This window comes from Nelusetta ayraudi, unplaced genomic scaffold (genome assembly GCF_046127955.1).
Source record: "Nelusetta ayraudi isolate G7.1 ecotype Tasmania unplaced genomic scaffold, CSIRO-AGI_Nayr_v1 ptg000033l, whole genome shotgun sequence".
Classification (NCBI taxonomy): Eukaryota; Metazoa; Chordata; class Actinopteri; order Tetraodontiformes; family Monacanthidae; genus Nelusetta; species Nelusetta ayraudi.
Window position 1 is genome coordinate 5,463,858 of NW_027466083.1, and position 21,682 is coordinate 5,485,539.

General features: G+C 45.2%; 3 protein-coding genes and 1 long non-coding RNA gene across 8 annotated transcripts; 2 read left to right on the plus strand and 2 right to left on the minus strand.

Annotated features, from left to right (window-relative positions):
* Nucleotides 1-2,520: 2,520 nt before the first annotated feature.
* On the plus strand, nucleotides 2,521-4,217 carry LOC142891906 (beta-crystallin A3-like). Its single transcript, XM_076031832.1, has 6 exons — nucleotides 2,521-2,577; nucleotides 2,916-2,979; nucleotides 3,099-3,217; nucleotides 3,330-3,471; nucleotides 3,600-3,742; nucleotides 3,864-4,217. Exons 2-6 carry the CDS (start codon nucleotides 2,941-2,943, stop codon nucleotides 4,009-4,011), a joined length of 591 nt encoding a protein of 196 aa, XP_075887947.1. The 5' UTR covers nucleotides 2,521-2,577; nucleotides 2,916-2,940; the 3' UTR covers nucleotides 4,012-4,217.
* Nucleotides 4,218-4,675: 458 nt separating this feature from the next.
* Nucleotides 4,676-10,833, plus strand: LOC142891907 (Golgi SNAP receptor complex member 1-like). 5 transcript variants are annotated; one of them, XM_076031833.1, is made up of 10 exons: nucleotides 4,676-4,750; nucleotides 6,004-6,124; nucleotides 6,371-6,446; nucleotides 6,704-6,811; nucleotides 6,940-7,031; nucleotides 8,156-8,191; nucleotides 8,316-8,390; nucleotides 9,441-9,470; nucleotides 9,595-9,677; nucleotides 10,327-10,833. In XM_076031833.1, the coding sequence occupies exons 1-10, from the start codon at nucleotides 4,708-4,710 to the stop codon at nucleotides 10,449-10,451; spliced, it is 789 nt and encodes a 262-aa protein (XP_075887948.1). In that variant the 5' UTR covers nucleotides 4,676-4,707; the 3' UTR covers nucleotides 10,452-10,833. The 5 variants fall into 5 exon arrangements, with proteins under 5 accessions (XP_075887948.1, XP_075887950.1, XP_075887949.1 ...); XM_076031835.1 differs by lacking the exon at nucleotides 9,595-9,677; XM_076031834.1 differs by lacking the exon at nucleotides 8,156-8,191.
* On the minus strand, nucleotides 10,784-12,762 carry LOC142891908 (trafficking regulator of GLUT4 1-like). The gene is made up of 3 exons (XM_076031839.1): nucleotides 12,102-12,762; nucleotides 11,755-11,881; nucleotides 10,784-11,654 (listed from the first exon to the last, which is right to left on the minus strand). The coding sequence occupies exons 1-3, from the start codon at nucleotides 12,504-12,506 to the stop codon at nucleotides 11,644-11,646; spliced, it is 543 nt and encodes a 180-aa protein (XP_075887954.1). The 5' UTR covers nucleotides 12,507-12,762; the 3' UTR covers nucleotides 10,784-11,643.
* A 1,746-nt stretch (nucleotides 12,763-14,508) lies between these two features.
* LOC142891909 (uncharacterized) lies at nucleotides 14,509-21,613 on the minus strand. Its single transcript, XR_012927337.1, has 2 exons — nucleotides 21,328-21,613; nucleotides 14,509-15,009 (listed from the first exon to the last, which is right to left on the minus strand). It is a non-coding gene; the product is annotated as an uncharacterized LOC142891909 (long non-coding RNA).
* Nucleotides 21,614-21,682: the final 69 nt, after the last annotated feature.

Consider the following 21,682-nt stretch of genomic DNA (forward strand, 5'->3'; position numbering starts at 1 on the left):
GCTTTATTTTGGTGAGAACAACACAGTCACTTCTTCCATCAAGAAGTTTTTTTTCTATGTTTACTCTAATTACAGAATTTTCCCTCGTCCAATTAATTGACACCTGGTCCAGAAAGACATTTTGTTGTGCTTTTAACATCTTTGTATTTTCAGGGAACCTTTGCACTTAAATTAAGGTATCACGTCCATCTACATTCTGCTCATTCAAGCATCTTTTCCTTCTCTTCAGTTTAAGGCATCTTCATTTACCCAACACACTACAGCCGCTGCAAGTCCTTCAGATCTCGTGCTCCACTGATACCGGCACATTGATTGAAATGTGCAACACTGCACATTTACAGCAGTTCTGTCAAGAGAGAAGAGGTCACTGGTTAAAACCGGTCACATGGCCCGCAGGACGTGCCTCACAGACGTGTCAGAGGATTGTTTGAGCCCAGCAGGGGGAGTTGAAGGGAGAGCAGAGAAGGGGAAACAGATCTGTGAGGCTTTTCAGTGCTATTTCTGTCTTCCTTTCTCAGTGGTGCATGACTCACAGGTGTACCCAGTCACACATGGCTGTCCGTCACAGCTCTGCAGCGACGCCCAAAACGGTGAATACTCAAAACCAAGAGCAGAATGACGGCCAAGGCAAATAGAGCCGGACAAATCTGTCTCGCTCACATTATTGGTTTACGTGTGATGCCACACTGACAGGCCCTGTAAAGATTCGCTTGCGGAAAAATTAAACTACAGAATGAGAAAAGAAAAGAAAAGAAAAAAAAAACTTCAATATGGAACAGTGAGACTGTGTAGAAATGACGCACCCTAGAGGTTGAAGGCAATTACTGCAAACCCCTTTTCTGAAGACCAGCAATTGCACTACAGCTGGATAATAGCTCTTTTACTGAGTGACCCATCACCGCTGTGTACAAGTTGAAAAAACAAAACAAAACAAAACAGTGACTTGCATTTATGTGAGGTTTGACTCCTGCCAGCAATATTACAGTTTCTACTGGTTCAAAAATAGCCTATTGTGAATGTATGGAGTCAAATTACTTGAAGCTTACGCAAAAAAACAACAACAACAACAAAAAAAAAAAAAATCAAAACCCTAATTTAAACTGCTTCCTTTGACAAGACAGGCAGTGTGTGCGACAGCCGTGTGCACACTGGGAGACAGCTATATGTCACTGCAGGCTCTCTTCACACCGCCCTGCTGAGTTTGCTCGTCCCTTTGTGACGTCTGAGCTTATGCCGCTGCTTCCATCAGCAGAAATGTACACACACAGAGAGACACACGCACACGTAGAGCTTTCACCATTCACATTCCGACGTGGAGAAAAAAAAACACATCATTTTCCACAAGGGTGGAACGTGCCCACAAACCGAGAGCTGTTGTTGTTTGTTTGTCATTATTGGTAAAACGCTCTCGTGTATCTCCATCCTCTGTCCACACAACAGGCAATCAATGCATTTCATGCATACACACATGGGCCCATACAGACCCACACACACACATACCCTCGCACGCACGCACGCACCCACCCACACACACACACACACACACACACACACACACACACACACACACACACACACACACACACACACACACACACACAGTGTCTGGGTAATGTGCTGACTGCAGTGAGCCATTCCTAAACGTTTATTGTTCAGCTGGAGGGGAGAAGACTGAGCACGCTCTGTTATGTCCCCACCTGTTTTGTTTGACCTTTGCTCGCTTACTGCTTTACTGGAAAAGAACAACTTCACATTTCACTCCTGCTCAAGGTGACTGCAGTGTGAAGCATAGAATTTTAGACGATAATATTTTCTCCTTGACTTTTGTGAGCCTTTTAAAATACAACAATGCCCGATCACTTACATAAAGCGCTAAACACCCAAAGGCGTCTCAAAGAACTCAAGCTGAAGTGACAAGTGGCACGTTGCATGTGTGTTATGGAATAATGATGTCAGCCAGTGATCAACACAAAATCAAGTCAAACGTATTGCTTCATATAGCAACAATGTCAACAACAAAAGCACAAGCCCATTACTTAGGTTTTCTATATAATTACTAAATTAAATATGGCTGATTTAGTTGGGTTTTTGAATGAATATCTTGGATCTACTGCAGAAATTGGTAAATAATTAATTAATGAAATGATATAACGACGAAATATTGGAATAGCTGAAAAATTACACCTTTAAACTATTTTGTTCCAAACCCTGTGTAATTTTTGCTTTGAAATCCAAAAATCTCCCCAACTGAATGCATGTTTCACTTAAGCCCATCTGATAATAGATGCAGTGGTTGTCGACACCCCCTCCCCTTCACCCCAATGTATAGATACTCCACAGACACGTATGCAGCACGGCTGTGCTCGCTCTTTGTCTTTGACTCAATCACCGTGTGTTCACCTCCCTGTGGCTCGCACAACTACACAATGGAGCCCAAAGCAAAGTGCTGACACCAGTCCAGCCGTGCCCGCCCCCCCCATGCCGGCCCTGGCACCCACGGGTGTATATATACCCCTGCCCACAATATCTCTGCAGACCATTCAGTGGAACACTCCGACACACAGCTCACCAGTTTGGGTAGGTTCGAATGGCCTGAAAATGCAGGACGTAGCATCACAGGCTAATTCCCAAAGTCCAACGGGGTGTCGCGATTGGTCAGACGAAGGGCAGACAGAGATGTTTGTTCAGCTTAATGGTGAAATGTGATGAACAAGTGGGGGAATATTAAATGTGCTCGACCACAGCCTCCTGTAAAATGAGAAGATTCTCAGATTTCCACGTGGCTGCTTGTGTACGAGCCTGCAAAGTTGCTGTTCAGTTTTGTGTGTGTGTGTGTGTGTGTGTGTGTGTGTGTGTGTGTGTTTACGTAAGTATTTTTCCCCTTCACCCAGGCATTATGTGATTTCCCCCTGCAGGTAAACTATATAAACAGACAACAAAATGGCTCAGACAATCCCACAGCCCATAGGACCCTGGAAGGTAAGAATGCACTGCATTCGGTGAACACATAACAGTACCTACAGAAAGACTTAAAAATTGTGGGGTTTTTTCAGTTCTCGTTTAATGTTTTTGGGCCTTTGCCCATATGTGTTTTCCAGATCACCGTGTACGACCAGGAACACTTCCAGGGCAAGCGCATGGAGTTCACCGCCTCCTGCCAGAACATCATTGAGTGTGGAATGGACAACATCCGTTCCCTGAAGGTCGAGTGTGGCGCGTAAGTATCCTGAGATCGCCCTCACACTTCTGGCTAGGAAATGAACGCAGAGCAAAATCCTTTCGGGTTTCCGACGTCTGATGGTTTTGTTTTTTGAACATCCTGCCGACAGCTGGGTGGGCTACGAGCACTCCAGCTTCTGTGGCCAGCAGTTTGTCCTGGAGAAGGGAGACTATCCCCGCTTTGAGGCCTACAGTGGCAGCAACTCCTATCGTATTGAGAGGATGATCTCCTTCAGGCCCATCTGCTGTGCTGTAAGCTTTACACACACACACACACACACACACACACACACACACACACACACACACATGCAGCCGTTGCTAACTTTGAACGGAACCTAACCTAACTTTATGTTGTGGCTTTTTCCCCCTTCACACAGAACCACAAGGAGTCCCGTATGACCATCTACGAGTTGGAGAACATGATGGGCCGCCAGTTTGAGCTGTCTGACGACTACCCCTCTCTGCAGGCCATGGGCTGGTTGAACAAGGAGGTTGGATCCATGCATATTCAGAGTGGAGCGTAAGTCCACCACAGTTTTGATTGCTCCGCCACCATTTAATTACCATCATTTTTTCCACCATAAAATATTTTTACCTGAAGTGTCTGGAATTTTTGACCTCACTCTCGTTCATGTGTGCAGCTTCGTGTGCTACCAGTACCCTGGTTACCGTGGTCACCAGTACATCCTGGAGTGCGACTGCCATGGAGGAGAGTTCAAGTGCTACCGCGAGTTTGGCTCCCACGCCCAGACTCCCCAGATCCAGTCTATCAGGAGAATCCAGCACTAAGACGGAACAACGTCCTCTTAAAACTCCTCATCGCCTCCTCTTTCTTCTCCTCCCTACCTTCCTCTCACCTCTTTGTCCTTCCCTCCCCCTCCCCCAAACCATCATCTCCAGGGCTCTGCTGGTCCAGCTAGTCTAAACTGGATCCTGAGTTGGAGTTCAGGTGTTCACTGGTGTCTGTTTTTCACAGCACTTTTTTTTTAAAGAAACATCATCAAAAATGGAAAGTTTTAGGAAAGACAGATAGCACGAATGACAGAATTGAGGGAGAAAAATAGTTGAATTGGTGTGAAAGAAAGGCCTCATCTGTCGAGCTTGGCTGCAGAACGGTGCTCTTTTTCACCTTGGCCATCGATGACATCATCACCATCGTCGTCATTGTCTGCTGCATCAACACGATCACCGGTCTTGTTGTCACTGTGACATTCATGGCTGCCTCTGTTCAAGACAATGAATAAAGTGAATGAGCACAAATACAACTTGCAACGTGTGTGTGTCATCATAAATTCTAAATTTGTAAAATGATCAATACATTTACTAGACGTGTGCACATTTTCAATAGATAGACGTATAACAGAAGAGAGAGAGAAAAAAAAGAAAGAAAATATCGTGTTTTTTAATCAGTAACCGCAAGATGTCGCTGTAGCTCACAGATGGTTGAATTACGACAGTTGTGTCTTTTTGACGGCTTCCGATGACATGTCAACAACAAACATGGCTTCCGACAACGGCAACTGGGAAGGTAATGAGTGCCACAACGTTTAGTTAATAACAACTGTCGTAAAACGTTACACCGCTATTTAGTATTTTCCCCATACAGCATAATACCCCAAGTTACACCGTTTATTATCCCAAGAAGATAGTTTGTTGAAGCTCAACCGGCTATTCGGCTAACATGTTAACCTGTTGTAACAGCACGCCAACCTTAAAGAAAGTGTCATTTATAAAGCAGCCAAGCTGAGGATATATATTTTTTTTTTCCAACCGGTCTAGTTTTTAGCCTAATTCCAGTGAACTATGAAGCGAACAACGAAGTTAAAGGGTGAAAACGCCGAACTTTGGCGACGTCGAAGGTCCTCGGTGACACAAAGCATAACTTGACGAGGTGTGTCGTGTCTTTTACGATACAGGTGGTTTGGACACGTAGTTACATTCATTGTGCACTTAAAATAAATCGGTGTAAATCGGTGTTACCGCACTTAAGAGGCTGTATTGCCATAAAACCGTTTTGGACTGTGTATACGACATACATGCCCTCCAGATTCAGAAAGTTTAGATGGCATGGAACGATACCAGTAAAAAAAAAAGAAAAAAGAAAAAAAGTATGGATAGATCGGTGAACGTTCTCTACGTTAAGTAGAGGGTTGAGTAATGGCAAGTTGTGTGGTTTGGTACTTTGAATTTATACTAGAAAGGTGCCTGGATTGTTTGGTAAGAGGGACTCAGAAATAAATGGTGTGCTAACATATTTATTTACAAAAAAATATAAACTAATATCCTTATGGACACAGGCAAAGCAGGCAGAAGGGCAATAGAGAGGGTCTACAGCAGGGGTCACACCAACCTTTTTTAACCTGAGAGCTTCTTCATGGGTACTGAGTTATATGAAGGGCAACTGCTTTGCTGCACTCTTCTGAAAATAACACATTTTCTCAGTTAGAACTTAGTTATTTATTACTAATGATACTATGATATCTATGGGAAGACACTGACCACGTTTATGAGTTCTCAATAATTAGCATCAATAATGTAACAAGGTTGGATAAAATTTAATTTTAGACACAGTTCAACGTGTTGTGCTGTGTTTTTACAACAGACCCGCGGGCGACTTATGTGGCCCTTGTGGGGCTACCTTGTGCCCACGGGCACCATGTTGGTGGCTCCTGGTCTAGAGAGACCATCTACTTTGGTGATGGAATCTTTGTTTTCATTATTGTCATGGTTTTAGTTTTATTCTGTTTTGCCCCCACCTCCTCCACCTCCCTTTCTACCCAGAATTTCGTAAACAGGCAAGACAGCTGGAGAATGAGCTGGACCTGAAGCTGGTCTCCTTCAGTAAGCTGTGCACCAGCTACAGTAGCAGCAGCAAGCAGGGCCAATGGACAAGAGACAGCAGGTGTGCACATTGTCTACAACATTGTAAAGCATCTGACTGCATGAGCATCTGAAATAAGATACTGGATATCAGGACACTAGTAGGAAAAAAAAATCTGTTAACCTAATTTCAGCTTTTAAGTACTTGAATGTGCACTGTATTGTTTGCCTGATATTGAACTGCAGTTCTTACAGTTGGTTTCAAGGTAATTCTTATGTCTAAATTTCAAATTAAACTTGTTTTTCATTCCTTTCTTTTCGAAATCAGGACTGACTCTGTAGACACGTCCCACGACACTATGTTAGCTGCTATGACTGCCGAACTGGAGCAGCTATTGGCGAGTGTAAGTTAAACATCAAATGTTGCTAAAGTGAACAACTCCCATTTAAGGTTTCAGATTCTTGCAGCTCCGAAATTCCAAAAATGGTGATATTTCATGCGAAATATGTATTTTAAAAAAAATATGGCAACAACCGTTCCTCATTTTGCTTTACTTGCTTTAAAATTGTTTGGTCACGTTTGAAATATGTTGAAGTGGCACGTCAGGATACTCAGCGGAAAAATGCCAAAGAATAAATACTCTGCATTTTTCATTCACAGCTGATAGCGGTCAATGACAAGATGGCAGAATCCATGAACATGCAGGGACCTCCATCACATAACGCTGGAATGATGCACACTTTACAGAGACACAGAGACATTTTACAGGTACACACTTTAATATACACACACACACACACACACACACACATATACATATACATATACGTAGATGGAGAACAATTCTATCATTGATTACAAAATGATTTTCCAACTGCCTTTTTTTGATCTTTTAGGACTACACACACGAATACCAAAAAACCAAAAACAACTTCTTCACCCTGCGGGAGAGAGAGGATCTCCTTGGATCTGTTCACAGAGAGATAGAGTAAGAGTTAAATGTTTAAACGATTAGTGACTGCTTGTCGTTAAAAGATGGATAGATTGCTTTCCGCTTCTGTTCCATTACCTGCTGCCCCTCGTCCTCCAGTTTAACGCTTGTAATGTCACTGTTCACCAGTAGGAGGCATATGTGTCTGGCCTGTCTCTGGATTCACTTGCACAGCTATTGTCTCCGTTCCATCTATCATGTTTCAATCCTCTAATAAGAGGCACCTCCCCTCATTTGCCGATCGCTCTGTCGGTCCGTCGCTCCCCTCATGTCTGTATTTCTCCCACTCTCTGGGGATCTCTCTCCTAAGTGCCTTCTACAGTAAATCAAACCGCAGAGCTTTCATTCAGCCAAACCTGGGGGATAGTGGTTACATCTGGCTGGCATGATGCAGTGAAATGCTTTATCGGGGTTGGCCATTGGGAGCCGGACGGGCAAGAAAGAAAATCAGAGGCACATGTCCCGATCTGAAATTACTGGATTAAAATGAAACAAATAGGGCTTGTTCTAGATTCTCCTGCAGAGACGGAGAGCTGAGGAGAGAACAGATGAGGTAATGGATGCTGAAGTGATGATCAGTCTAAATAATGACGGGATTGTGTTAATAGGAGATGGAGGAGAGCGCTGCGGCTTTAGGAGAGCTCATCACTTAAAAGCCTTAACGCAGGAAGTACAGAAGAAGCAGCGGTGCTTGATAGGAAGCTGTAAACTCCTCCTTTCAGGCTCAAGCCATGACTTGTGTTTGGTAGTCACAGAGTATTTTGGCAGATGTTTAAAGATGTGAGACGAGGGTGAGATAACGTACTCTCCTGGGCGTCCTGCTTTTGTTTTTTATAAAGTGATAGAAAAACAATGAAAAAACGAATTTCTGTCTATACAAAGGAGGCCTGGTTTAAATATATTGGTCTCTCTGAGAATCATTTGAGTGTCTCATTGCTGGGTCAATCGCCCTGGTTTTTGGTAATTAAAATATGGTCACCCGCTTACTGCTTAAGCATAAGTATGGAAAATGAGACCAGAAGAAGAATTATTGAAATGTATCAGAACATCTGTGTGACTGACAAAGAAAAATGCCCTTAAAAATCAAAAATGTTTGGCTTTTGTACATTTGCTGCTCACAGAACCCCATCTGGTGAAAATGATGACAGCAACAAACTGTAAATAAGAAAATCATCTCAGAAGTCTTGTGTGAAGGATACTAAAATTGCTTGTATTAGGACATTAGGATCAACAAATACTACAAATTACAGTCAGGTTCCTGTCTTCCTTTCTCTAACTCAGGTCCTACAAAAGTGGCTCAGGAGTGAACAACAGAAAGACGGAGCTTTTCCTGAAGGAGCACCAGCACCTCAAGAAGTAAGATTATCTTATCAAACACCCTGGGTCAGTCTCTGCATCTCTTCGCCTCTCTTCTGTCCTATTCTTATTGTCTGTCAAATGACTCATCCAAGGTCAGTGTGCAGCAAGTGGAACGGCAGCAGGACTGCAAGCAATTTCCATAAAACCGCTGCTCTTTTGGAGTGACAGTAGTTTAAATTAGTTATTATTGTTTATTTATTTATTTATTTATTTTATCATAGGTTAGATCCTATTGAAAAGGAACAATAATGTATTGTAAGTATTCTTCAATATATCAGTGGGCAGCTACTAAACCAAACTTCCTGTAAATAGATATTTTCTTTATTTAAAAAATATATATACACATATTGAAACTGAAACACTGTGGTTACAGGTGCCGAGCTGAGCTCAGATGTTTAGTGGTCACTGCGGGCTACTGCTGGAGGCCGTTTCAGTTGCTTACAGCCTGGAAACAGCACAAGGGCAGACAGGGAGACGGAAGATGAACGTGGTATTGCTGCTAGGGGAAACTGAACCATGAATAATGACGTCATAGTTACAAAGGTGAATCTGATCTAATCTGCGCACCGGGGGATCGGGCGTCTCTCTGGAGATGTGCGAGTGAAAAGGTAGTTTGGCACGAGCACAACCCCGCTGGCTAATGAAGACGAGCGAAAGAGCAGACGACAGCAGTAGATAGAGGGAGGAAGGAGCGGACGAATGGGTGGAGGAAGTATAAAGCGCAATATTGATTTTTCTGGTCTCCAGTGGAGTCCACCAGGATGCGGGCTGCACCGTTATTCTCTCTGCTCAGCTCTGGAATGAACACTTCAGTTTTCTGTCCGTCACTTAGCTGCGTGGCTAATGGCAGTTGATGTAAGCTTTGCCCGTGTGCGCTCAAGCCCTAAGCACCCATCCCTTCTTTTTTTTTAACACCCCCCACCCCCAGGCCTCTCGTACTAAACATAGTCTTTTTCTTTAATTAAAATTTCAGATTTGCAAGGCGTCAGTCGAGTTGTGTTTTTCTGTCCTAATAATTTCTGTCCTCTATCATGTTCTCGTTTGCAGCTCAGATTCTCTTATTGACAACGCAATAAGGTAAGCTTTATCACCCCGTTCAGCCTCCACCTCACCCATTCACTTAAACTCAGCTCGCTGACTTGCACGCCAACAGATTGCACACAAGTTCTCCCCATTAAAACGCATTGCTCTCGTCGTCCAGCATAGCCATGGCAACCAAAGAGAACATGACTTTTCAGCGCGGGATGCTGAAGTCCATTCAAACCAGGGTGACAACTTTGGCCAGTATCCTTTTTAGATATTTTTGATTGATTATTTAACTGAATATTATCTTTTGTAAAAGTCCCATATTATGCTTTTACACGAGACTTTATACTACTACTACTACTACTACGACTACTGCAAATAATAATAATGGTAATATGTCTCTCACTGAACTCCCCAAATGAGAAGTTGTTCCCTCTGCTTCTTGTAAAATGAGCACCCCAACAATGTTATGGAATTCAGCCCTCAGCGATTTCATAAAGAGCTCTGATCCCGCTTTATTTCTGTGTATCTTCTTAGTGTTTGTATAACTGTATCATCCTGAGTGGCTGCTCCACTGGAGTCGAGGATGACGATAAAGATCTGAAAATCTGTCAAATATGGGACCTTTAAATGTCGGTTCTTGATGCTCCGTTTGTGCTTTAGGAGCGTGTGGAGTGGGCATGGCACAGCCTCAATTACAGTGAAAGCTGGTATGACCACTAGTAGATTACACCATTAGGATCCATTTATTCTTATTTCCTTAGAAGGCCCACTTTCTCCTCCCTCCCATCCTCCCCTCCCTCCCTCCCCTCCTCTCGCTCTCTGCCTCTTACACACACTGCAAGTAAAGGAACATCCCCCTCCACCTTAATTATTTTTCCTTCACCACACTCCTCCCCACCCACAGACCGTTTCCCCACCATCAACAGCCTCATCCACAAAATCAATTTGCGCAAGAGGCGGGACTCTTTCATTCTAGGCGGGGTGATCGGCATCTGCACCATTCTCCTGTTGCTCTACACTTTCCACTGACGCACTTTGTCTCTTCAGGAACAATGTAAAATCCTTGTAAAAATCCGTTTTCATATGTATCTCATTTTTTAACCTCTTAAATAAAACCAGGTTTAAGTTTTTTTTTTTTTCATTAAATACAGTTTAAAAGATAAATTCTTCAATGAGTCTTAACAGCGTGTGTTGTCTAAGAAATGGAAACATTCACATTAGGTGTTTATATGTTTCTGCTCAATAGTTGATGTAATTATAATACATTATATTATATATGGAATATGTGTACTATATATAATATTGTAAATAACTTTACAAATGTTAAAGATATTTTTTCAGGGAGGAATGTGTGCTGTTGATTTGCAGTTGCTTCTTTTCTTATACTGTAAAAATAAATATGTTGAGCTCATTTTCAAGTTGATCATGCTCATTCATGTTTATTTCAGACATGCAGAACTATGGCACGTTCATCCAGTCATACAGTATAAATGTACAAACATTAACATCAAGAGTGCCATGAAGAGCGCATACACAGAGAGAGAGCGACCCCCAATCATCATACCTAACAGGTTGTTTAGAGTCCCGGCGGGGATCCACACAGTCTATCTTAGAAGCAGGCAAAGCAGGATATAACACTAGGGCTGCAAGTCGGGCGGCAAAAGCACATGAGCCTTTAGAGTTGTAAACAGTGTCGGCAACCTTTTTTTTTTCTGGTTTCTTTTCTTACATTTTCGAGTCCCCCTGCTGAGACGACCGATAGAGAAAAGAGGTCGTGGCAGCGTTGCACACTGGAACTATTGGGGACACCTCGGTATCTAAAGACGCAATGCCATCTCGGTGAATAAGCAAAATCACGTAGTGCCATACAATAATCTTTGTGCGTGCGCTTCAGTCGCACACAGGCGTGGACCACACAGCGTGCTGTCCGATGATGCGGAGATAGAGCAGCCTTCCTCATCCTCCCATTTTGGTTCCTGAGTTTGTGGGGGTTTCACGGGGCACGAGCGTTGCCGGAGGGAGACAAACGGCCTGTCACTTCTTCTTTTCAAGAAGGAGCAACAAGTCTCTCCAGCTGTAGTTTTTGAAATCTTATTTTTGTGCTTTTTCATCTTTAAAACAAACAAACAAACAAACAAACAAACAAAAATGGCACTCCCCTCCACTGCTTTGCAAGAGATCAGATGAAGTTGGAGGACATCTCCTCCGATCCTTCCAGTCACTACCGGACCTCTGAGACACACAGGGAGGAGACGAGTTAGTGGCAGAACTTTACACCTGAGCCTTGGTGCGGCGTGTTTTGGTGCAGGTGAGTGTGTGTTCTCCCCCATACCTAATGTAAACACAAGGAAGATGATGACGGCCACACCCACGAGCATTGCCACGCAGCTCAGCACCATGGAGAGACGGCCGTACTTCCTGGCGCCTTCCAGGTCGCCTGTGTTCAGAACAGTCCTGGACTGATGGGGCAGCGAGGGAAGGGGGGTGAGGAGCAAACAATTATTGGGATGCAAAACACAACGAGCAGACGACCCCAGAGACAACCTTCAAAATAAATTGATAAATTATAGTTTAGCATGTTATACCACATGTCATGTCAGCTTATTTTTCTTTACTTTTTTTTTTTTTTTTTTAAATAAATAAAATATATACATATACTTATTTAGGAATGAAACTCACCGCATGCGCGTACCACAGGGCGCACACGTTGAGCGGCAAGGCGGGGCAGAAACAGGAGAGCAGGGCCAGCCAGAGGTAACTCGGGGGTTCGGACCCGGGCGGCACCGGAGAGGGCAGCGGGCCCAGGCTGAGCCGGGACGCGGACTTGGGTGGGGTCGTAAGATGGCCGATGGAGCCCGACTTGAGCGGCGATCTGTGACCGTTCTGGTCCGCGTCCAGGGAGCGGACGCTCCCCCTGATGTTGCCGGAGAATGAGTCGGACGACTTGATGTTGCTCTGCCCGCTGGGCTCGGTGGCGGCGCCGACGCTCAGCAGCTTCTCCGTGTCCTGGAAGTCGCTGGGGTTGGAAACTTCCCGCTCGCCCAGGGCGCTCTTCCCAAAGGCGGCGTCGGTGTTGATGGCCATCACGGAAGGTCGGAAAGTATCCGAGTGTCGCGCAGTGTAGGATGGAGTCGCTTCCTTGGGGTAGAGATGCTGAGGAGTCCTCCTTCAGATCTTCTCCATTTGGGGGGGTCTAGATTGTACATTCAGAAGCCCCGGTACGTTTGAGGCAACCTATTTAATTAAGCAGTCTCGCTCCATCAAGGAAAAATGCCTTAATGATGAGCGAGATGTTATTGATGCCCGAGTCCCTCTCGCATTTAGTTGGCGGCGAGCGTCTGGATGCGCGCCTTGCCGAGCCTTCGCTCCATCCACCGCCCCCACCCCACCCGACGTCCCCAACACACCCCCACCCTCTGGTGTTGGCGCACCCCTCCCCTCCCCCTGTATCTGAGGGCTACTCACACCAAGCGAATGGGGTGTGACGGTGCAGAAAAAAAAACCCCAACAACAATTAAACTTCGTCCAAAGTGTTCCGGCGCGGTGCGTAAAAAGCTCCCCATTTACGCACGGCGCTTGGGTGGATCAGCACGTTTAGCACACTGCACGGGGAGGAAGAAGGTGGCGAGAGAAAACAATGAGCCCATAAAGTCGCGCTTACTCAGCCCCTTCACGTTGGTTACTCAGTTTGGGTATTTTGCTCGTAAAATTGTTTGTAGTCATTTCATATATGTAGTTTATATTAATTTAATAATTGTATGTGTGTAATATATTATATGTAATATTTTGAGGGTCAAATAAAATGGTACGGTTTGAAGGAAAACTTCGTTCACCGAAGCTCCATATCATCCGAACAAATCAATGGAAAAATTAATAAATACTTAACTCTAAGTCAAATAACTTATCTTATATTATCTGAAGTTTATTTTGAGTTGGGTTGTTTTTAATGCACATGAAACATCAACATCCATTTTTTTTTAGTAATAATAGCGCAAGTTCAGTGTGATTATCAACACATAATACTGAGATGAGACGCATTTGAGTGATTCGATCTAACTTTGCTCGTATTTGCTGCGCATGATCAGATGGTGCCCTCAAACAGGGGAGGCGCGGCAGCCTGTAGTATTTACAGCAAGTTGGGTGGGTCTATAACTCTGCCCCCTACTGGATAGAGCTCTGTCTAGATTTCCGCAAAAGATATTCCCATTTAATTTCAATCCAACCCTAAACTAGGAGTTGACGTAATATCACACTTAAATATGTGAATTTAGCTTCCTGACCCACTTAACCATCAAGCAACTCAAGCTTTGTGTGGTATTCCGCCATCTGGTGGCGACATGAACAAACGGCATCTTAGGTACTACTCAACAACCGTCGATGGCTTTCTGTCTTCTCCTGCCTTGTTCCAGTTATGATTCAATGGTCCTTGGTGAATTTGAATAACTCTTATGATATGTTTTTGTTGGGAAATACACACAGCTTAATACAGGAGGCCTAAGCCAATTTGCAAGTTGGCATAATTAGCCTACTGCAGTGTATGTTTGCCTTAAAGGCAGGTTTATATTAAGAATTCCAACGAAGAATGAGGACTGAATCCAAATGATGAAGAAGGCTACACTTGTTCTCAGTACTACATGAATTTAAAATATAATTTTATGGTGTAATGTCAAAATGTACAAATTAAACCAATTGGAATCTCTTTGGGACTCACTGACACGATCAATATTATCTTTTATAATGTTCTAATTTATTAAGTAATAAGGTCATAAGAGAAATCCATTTGGACTCAAAGGGCTTGACTTGACCTGTTGATGCGCTGTATCAAGGTGGAGAATAATGACTGACAGCTGGGATAGGCTCCAGCAGACCCCCGTGACCCTGAGCTCGGGACTAAGCGGGTATGGAAAATGAATGGATGATGAATGAATGTTTTGTATGAGGGTTGATTTGACAATGTACACGCATTTCCATTCTCTAGCTTCTAAAGAGGTCGCCATTATTTTTGTCATTTCTTATTATTATTTTGAGTGAGCCTCCGATGATCCTTGCACTCATGTCAAAAAACAATGAACCACAAAGTCAAAGGCAGAATTTATTTCAGTCTTTATTGGAAGGACGCACAAATACAATCTCAGATGAATATTCTCAAGTGAACTCAAAGTAAACAGGCTGTGTTTGATTAACACAGAATATAAACAACAGCGGGGTCCAAAGTGCCATTCTGAATACCAAGCGTGTGAAACAGCACCTTCCTCAGTCCTTCACCCTCCCCCCACCTCCATCCGCTTCCTCTTCTCAAGTTATCCGGGGTTGGGCTGACCAGAGCAGTTCTTCAGCTGGCAGCTTTAGTATGTGCACAGGAACATAAAGCTTGCCAGTGAAGAACTGCCGTGTGTCAGCCAGTCAGGGCCGAGCGTGAGGGGGAGATCGGAGTCGGCCAGCCAGCCAGCCAGCGTGACAGTTCAAACCAGACGACCTGGAATGACGCACAGTCCTGCTTTCGCTCTGAGGCGTGCGCACGCACACACAGACACGGTGACTCCTTCTCCTTTTTTTCCCCCCATGTCTGCTTTGGGTTCACGTGTTCCTGCAGAAAGAGAACAAGAGATCGTTTAACTTCCTCTCCAGAGTCCCTGTTTTCAGGAGCGTGGGCATGAGCTGGCCTGCAGCCAGACCCACACGTACTGTAAGTGGGTGCGGGCGAGCCGCAGCGTGTGCGATCAGCTGTGAGTAAATGGCTGAAATGAGCTGCTATGCAAGACTGGCTGGGGAAACGCACACAGGATCATGCCTCAGACTGCTAGCCAGAGGAAATGCATGCACACGTACATAGACGCCATCCTGTATCGCTTTTTGGGTGCTCCGCCATTTGAAAAGTGTGTGCTAAAACATGCAGTGCTGAGTAGCAGCCCTTCGTGATGTCACAGAAAGCACTGATACCTCACGTAGCTTGGTGACAACACATTTAACCCTGTGTGTCCCTCCCCCACACCCATTAAACCGATGGAAATTAGCCTTCAGCTAACTCGGGTATATTTACTTTCCTACGGAAATGTTGATCAATGTACTTTTTTCCTTTTTTGAAAATAAAGAATTTGAACTAAACATGAGAGCAAAGTAAAATCGTGAGTTTAAAACAGGAAGCAAAAACCCAGCATTTCTGCAGGAGGCTGTAAACACATGGCTAATGCTGCATTCTGGATAACTGCATAGCTGAAGGCTGCTCCGCAACAATCCAGCATGAAAAACATTTAGTTGTAAAGTACCTTTGTCCCGCTTGCTGTATTCCACCAAAAACACACGCAATAACATTCCTCATTCCTGCAGTAATAGAACCAAGAAGTAGGAACACAATTAACACACTTTATCAAACTAACTGTCACCAACCACATTGAGGATGGAATGACATTTAGTTTGGGCTTTGAAAAAGCATCAGATACAGGGGACCACAAGGGTAATATCCAATCCTTTAGACACTTCTACCTCCAGGGGTCATCACTGTGGAAAACATGCTGGTGGTGCATGGAAAACGTTGATAAGATTTGCTTCTACCTTCTCACAAATTTATCTGGATTACACATTTTTTTGTTCTAAGAATAGAGTCAGCAATCAGCCCACAAGCACCGACTGCTTGTTCAGACATGTGGCTGATACACATAAGTACCCATAAACAAATGTCTTGTCCTACTGGATCTCAGTGCAGCATTTGATACTGTAGCTCATAGTATACTGTTGAACAGTTGAACAACTGGAAACTTGCATAAGACTCAATGGAACAGTCCTAGCATGGTTCAGGTCCTACTTGGAGGAAAGGAGTTATTTTGTGTCCATTGGAAGTTTTGAATCAGGTCGATTGGTCATGACAATCGACCTGATTCAAAACTGTCCAAGAACTGTCCTCAATGGTCAGTTCTTGGACCCCTTTTGTTCAGCCTACATATGCTACCTTTGGGTCAAATCCTGCAGAAGTTTAATGTTGACTATCATAGCTATGCAGATGACACACAGTGTCATCTGCAAGTGATGATTACACTTCAATAGAGGTGCTGTGTCACTGTCCAGAACAAATAAATAACTGGATGACCAAAATGTTCTTCAATTCAACCACACCAAAACTGAGGTAATCGTTTTGGCAGCAAAGAACAGAGACTTGCTGGAGTCACTTAGACCAAAGACAAAGTCTGAAACCTTGGTGTGCTGATAGACTTAGATCTGACCTTCAGCAGTCACATCAAATCAAATCACCAAAACAGCCTTCTCATGTCCCAAGTGGACAAGGAGCAGCTCATCCATGCTTTCATCTCCAGCAGACTAGACTACTGTAATGGTCTTCTGATAGGACTGCCCCAAAACAGCATTAAACAGCTGCAGCTCATTCAGAATGCTGTAGCTTGGGTCCTGACTAGAACATTTCTAAAGACTATACACTGGCTCCCAGTCAGCTATAGAATAGAGTTTAAAGTTCTGCTACTGGTCTATAAGTCAATGAATGGTTTAGGTCCTGAATACATAAATGAAATGCTTTTGGAATATATAGCCAGTAGGACTCTGAAATCTGTAGACTCAGGTCAGATATTGAAGCCCAGATTTTAAACCAAACACGGTGAAGTAGCATTTAGCTGTTATGCTGCTTAACAGAAGTGAAGTCAGCCCCAACGTTTTTAAATCCTGGTTAAAGACTCTTGTTTTCTCTTATGCTTCTGATTGAGTGCTTTTGTTCATCTTATATTTTAGTATAATTTTTTTATTCTATTTCTATTCTCCTTTATTGATGTTCTAGTTATGCATTTTAGGCTAACTTTTTTCTGTGTTCTTTGTTTGTTTTTTGTTTTTTTAAATGATTTTAAAATGTTGAACCTTTAATCATGTAAAGTACATTGAGTTGCCTTGTGTATGAAATGCGCTATATAAATAAAGCTGCCTTGCCTGCTTGCCTTGCCAACCCAACTGAAAACTTAACTACTTTGGCTGTGACAGACCTAGACTTCCTAATCAAATTAAAATGTTTTCTGTATTCTGAATTGTCTGGCTTTAAATAGTAGTAGTCATAGCCCACAATAATAAACTATGAGTCAGAGCTGCTGTGCGAAGATTTTAGTAAAGTGGTCTGACTAGAAAATATTAAGCCCTAATTAATGTCTCCTTTAAAAACAAAAACAAAATCCCAATCAAAAAATAAACACCTGGGATTTTTTTTCCTCCTGCTGCAGATTTGATTTGTAGCATGTGTGTATTAGTGTCTAAATGTTCTTAATCCAAAGAGTGCCAATGCCGCTGTTAAGCTGTTAATACTTGAACTCCGGCGGGAGGCAATGCTTCACTGACACAATGTAACTGCAAGCAGCTGCTTCAACTGATCAGCATGGATGTTGGTGTGGAGTTGGAGCTGTGAATCGGAACCGAAGGGCAATTTTTTTGCGCCACCATGAGGATGTCGCTCCACTCCTTGAGAGCGCTCGCTACCTGGTTCTGGTCTCAGTTAATAATCTGACTGGTGAATATGACCAAAAGCGTGTGACCAGGCGCCGGTTAAATCGTTCATCGATTATGGGCCCTCCACTTTCAAAACCATTCAATGGGCCCCTTTATGTTACGCTGTGTGATTATAAATCCAATGGATTTAGGACACATTCCAAGCCTAACCCCACAGACTCACACAGTCATCCACGGACAATTTAAAAAGGACGATGGCTGCAAGATTAGACTTCAGGAATAATGCAGGGAAGGACCGTTTTCCAGCCGTTTTTGATGGACGATAAAGCCGCCTCCCCCCGGCCTCCTCCCTCCTGCGGGCCTGGCGCACCCACGCCCTCCTGTCAGCGTTTGTCTGGACAGTAAAGAGAGGCGCCCGTGACGGCCGGCCGTGACCGCCGCAACTGCAAACTGCAAACTGAATCACTTATTTGTTCCGTGGCGTGACAGTCGGGTCCCTCTCGCCAGCAGTGACTATCCACGGCCACAATGACGAGCAGTGTTGGGCCTTCTTGCTTTAGCCTTTGCTGCCGCTTCGCTCTCTGTCACGTCTTCTTCCTCACCCCACCCCCCCCCCGACACGCACACGGTTTTTTTTGGTCTTTCCTGACTCGTCTGTCCTCTCCGCCCTCCTTCTCCTCCTCTTCCTCCTCCTCCTCGGTTGGATCAGACTGTCCTGCATTCCTGGCATTCCAGCTGCGTATGTTAGAAATTCCATCCAGCTGCTGTGGGCTCGCAAAAAAAAAAAAAACCTCTCCTTCTTTTCCATCCCTCCACCCTCATCCCCTGGCACGTCTACATCTGGTGCGCACCAGACGGGGGCAGAGGGACGTAGCCCTGGCTGTCTGAATCATCTTCACCTCCCTGCTCCGCCTCTTTTTGCGCTTCCTCCTCGGCCTCTGTGGCACGAGGCAGCCGAGGCCTTGAGACGGGCAAGGTGACAGTGCAAGAGCAGATAAGGCAGAGTGTAATACACAAAAGGCAGGGCTTTTCATTGGTCTACTTGATTGAGACTGACTGGAGGTCCGTTTGTTCACCCCGACAAGTTTTTCCTCCGTATCACCGACGTTTCCAAGGCGCTCTTTATTCCACGAACACAGGAGATAAATCCAATGGATTACGAAACATTCCATGTGGAATTCGTGCCCTCTTGCGACGAGGCACCACGCCTCCTCGATGACGGGGGCCGATACGAGGCACGAGCGTGCGAAGGACTGGCCGACGGACACGCGAGGCCTCAGACTTCCTCACCAGTGTGCGAGCGCGAGCGTGAGCACCGCACACTGCAACACATCCGTTCAGGTGCATTCCTCTGCTGGTGGGCGTGGCCCAGTGGGAGAATGTTTACTGGGCCAGATTGTAGTCTGTAATATGGACCAGTCGTTTTAGGACGGCGAGCGGGGACAAAGGCAGGGGAAGGGCGGCGGCTTTGGGCAGCCGCGCTGATCACAGAGTGAGGCAGCGCTCTTCGTGTGCTCGCTGCTGCCGCGCCGCACTTTGAAGGCCGGTCCGACAGTGACCCCGAGATCACTGCAAATTTGAAAGAAAAAAAAAAATAGCTGGGAGGGGCCCGAGCTGAACGCCATTCGAGAGTCGCAACATCCTGGGAAATGCTAATGTGCTGCATGAGGCCTGCGAGCCGGCCGGTCCTCGGGCAGCCTGTGCCATTTTGTTTCAAAGATCCACGATCACCCCCCCGACCCCCAACCGTCCACCCTCCTTGTCATGCCCCCACCCACCCCAAGCCCCTTTTTGAATGGACGTACATAGCACATCCATTCTTGCCCCATCCTCCCCAGCAGCACGCCAGAAGGAATGAAGGGTGTAACCCAAGTTGAGCAAGATGGCTTCACTTCTGCAAATCAGGCAATAAAAACACTGTACTGCTTCTTTTTTTTTTTTTTTTTGCGTGTGTGTGTGTGTGTGTGTGAGTGTGCGCTCTTGCCCTCTCCCCCACCTCCTTCCCGCACACACACACACACACACACACACACACACACACACACACACACACACACACACGCACGTTGGCAAGATGAGTGATTTTTAAAAAAAAGAAAAAACTGACACCCTGCCGTCATCATGTGATCCTCGTTGACAGGGGCGGCTTATGTCACGCTCTGGATTGCAATGGCACAAATGCAGCTCGTGACACTGCCTATTGCGCATTCCTACCGGTGCACTGAACTCTGGCTGTACAATTATGTAAGGCTGCATGCACTACAGTAAGTGAGTCCCGCACTCAACGGCTCATCCCAGAGAAAGACTCTGCGTGTGTGTCAGTGTATTGTAGCCGTTTGATTTGAACAGTCAAGGTCTTTTTAGATTTATAACTTGAGGACCCCCTAACCCCCACACACACACCCTTCCAAAAAAAAAAAAGCCGGATGGCACGACCTGGATATTTTTGTTACGTCACCCTCTTCAAGAATGTGTTACTGGCTCTTAATAAACTACCAGTTTAACGTGTAAACCAGCCCATTCAGAAAGACATTTAAAAGGGTTTTCTGCCAGATGACTGCCATCAAATTTTTGAGGAATGACTCGGGCCGTACCTGACTCTTAAATATCCCCTACTTGAGTGCAGGCTTCTCCTCGGGCCTGTTATGAACTCAGCAGTTTTTGTTTTTAAATCTGACAAGTTTAAATTATATAAATGAAATCCTACGCAGTGGCCCAGAGCTTGAACACTTGACAGTAGAATGCTAACAGATTTTGACCAGTCTGGGTGTGAGTTTCCCCTAAAGTAAATGTGCAGCTGATCTGTCAGCCATCTGACAGTCTTGAAGCAAGGGCAGGGTGATGCCTGGCTGCTTTCTGCTGGCTGTCCTCTCTTCTGGGTTCATCGGGGCTGGACGCAGGCTGCTGAATGAGTTAACGCGGCTTCAGGCGGCCCTTTAGGTGCTCTGACCGCATGTGCACACATTCCATCTGAGCAATTTTCGTAAATCCAATGAGATTACGAGGAGTCCAATCATCTTAATGTAGATTTAATGATGACAGGAGCTCAGAGAATTATGGTCACCTTTCTACGGCGCTCATATGTCCGGTCAGTGGGGAGCGATCTGAACGGCAAACTAACAGGCCTTCAGCCACAACTCAAAAATGAATAATAATAGTAATAATGATAATTTTAAAAAGGACGCCAAGACATAATATCTTAGGGAGTCTGGGGAAGGCCTGCGGATATTAATGGTTTCTCTTCACATAAAATATATAAAAAAAACAAAAAAACAAAAGACAAAAACGTTTTTCCCAGGTCGCCGTTTCACGCAAAGTGGGTCATCAGGCCGCCACAGGCTAAATCAGTGTGACAGCAACAAGAACTGAGCCAGCAGAAGCGTGCGTGCGTGCGCGCGCGCGCGTGTGCACACACACACACACACACACACACACACACACACACACACACACACACACAGCCTCGCCCCACCTTGAGCACCGGCAGGGTCGCTCCTGCGCGCCTCGGCCGTCCAGCGGACTTCAGGCTGCCTCGCCCACCGCCCGTCGGAGTCCCTGGCTGGGTACGTCGGCAGGGTGTGTCGCGCTCGCGTCTCTCTACACGTTTGTTTCACGTCCGGTCCGCGACGCACGAAGAAAAGGGCGTCGGAAGCGCGCAGGCGGCCGCCGGAGAGGCTGACTGTTGGTGCAGCGGCGGCAGCAGCAGGAGGAGGACGCAGCGGCAGGACTTCAGCCCCTTTTACACAACTCCAGCCCCAGTCTCCCCCTCCCCTCCCCCAGCCTCCCCTCCTCCCTCCCTCTCTCTCGCTCTCGCTCTCTCTGCTGCT

Excerpts from the sequence above, each read along its gene's own strand:
- LOC142891907 (XM_076031833.1), top strand. The coding sequence starts at position 4,708 with ATGTCAACAACAAACATGGCTTCCGACAACGGCAACTGGGAAG. Across the intron at positions 4,751-6,003 it reads CGACAACGGCAACTGGGAAG|AATTTCGTAAACAGGCAAGA; the intron begins GTAATGAGTGCC and ends CTTTCTACCCAG. Across the intron at positions 9,678-10,326 it reads CAGGGTGACAACTTTGGCCA|ACCGTTTCCCCACCATCAAC; the intron begins GTATCCTTTTTA and ends CCCCACCCACAG.
- LOC142891906 (XM_076031832.1), top strand. The coding sequence starts at position 2,941 with ATGGCTCAGACAATCCCACAGCCCATAGGACCCTGGAAG. Across the intron at positions 2,980-3,098 it reads AGCCCATAGGACCCTGGAAG|ATCACCGTGTACGACCAGGA; the intron begins GTAAGAATGCAC and ends TGTGTTTTCCAG. Across the intron at positions 3,472-3,599 it reads TCAGGCCCATCTGCTGTGCT|AACCACAAGGAGTCCCGTAT; the intron begins GTAAGCTTTACA and ends CCCTTCACACAG.
- LOC142891908 (XM_076031839.1), bottom strand. The coding sequence starts at position 12,506 with ATGGCCATCAACACCGACGCCGCCTTTGGGAAGAGCGCCCTGGGCGAG. Across the intron at positions 11,882-12,101 it reads CCCTGTGGTACGCGCATGCG|TCCAGGACTGTTCTGAACAC; the intron begins GTGAGTTTCATT and ends CTGCCCCATCAG.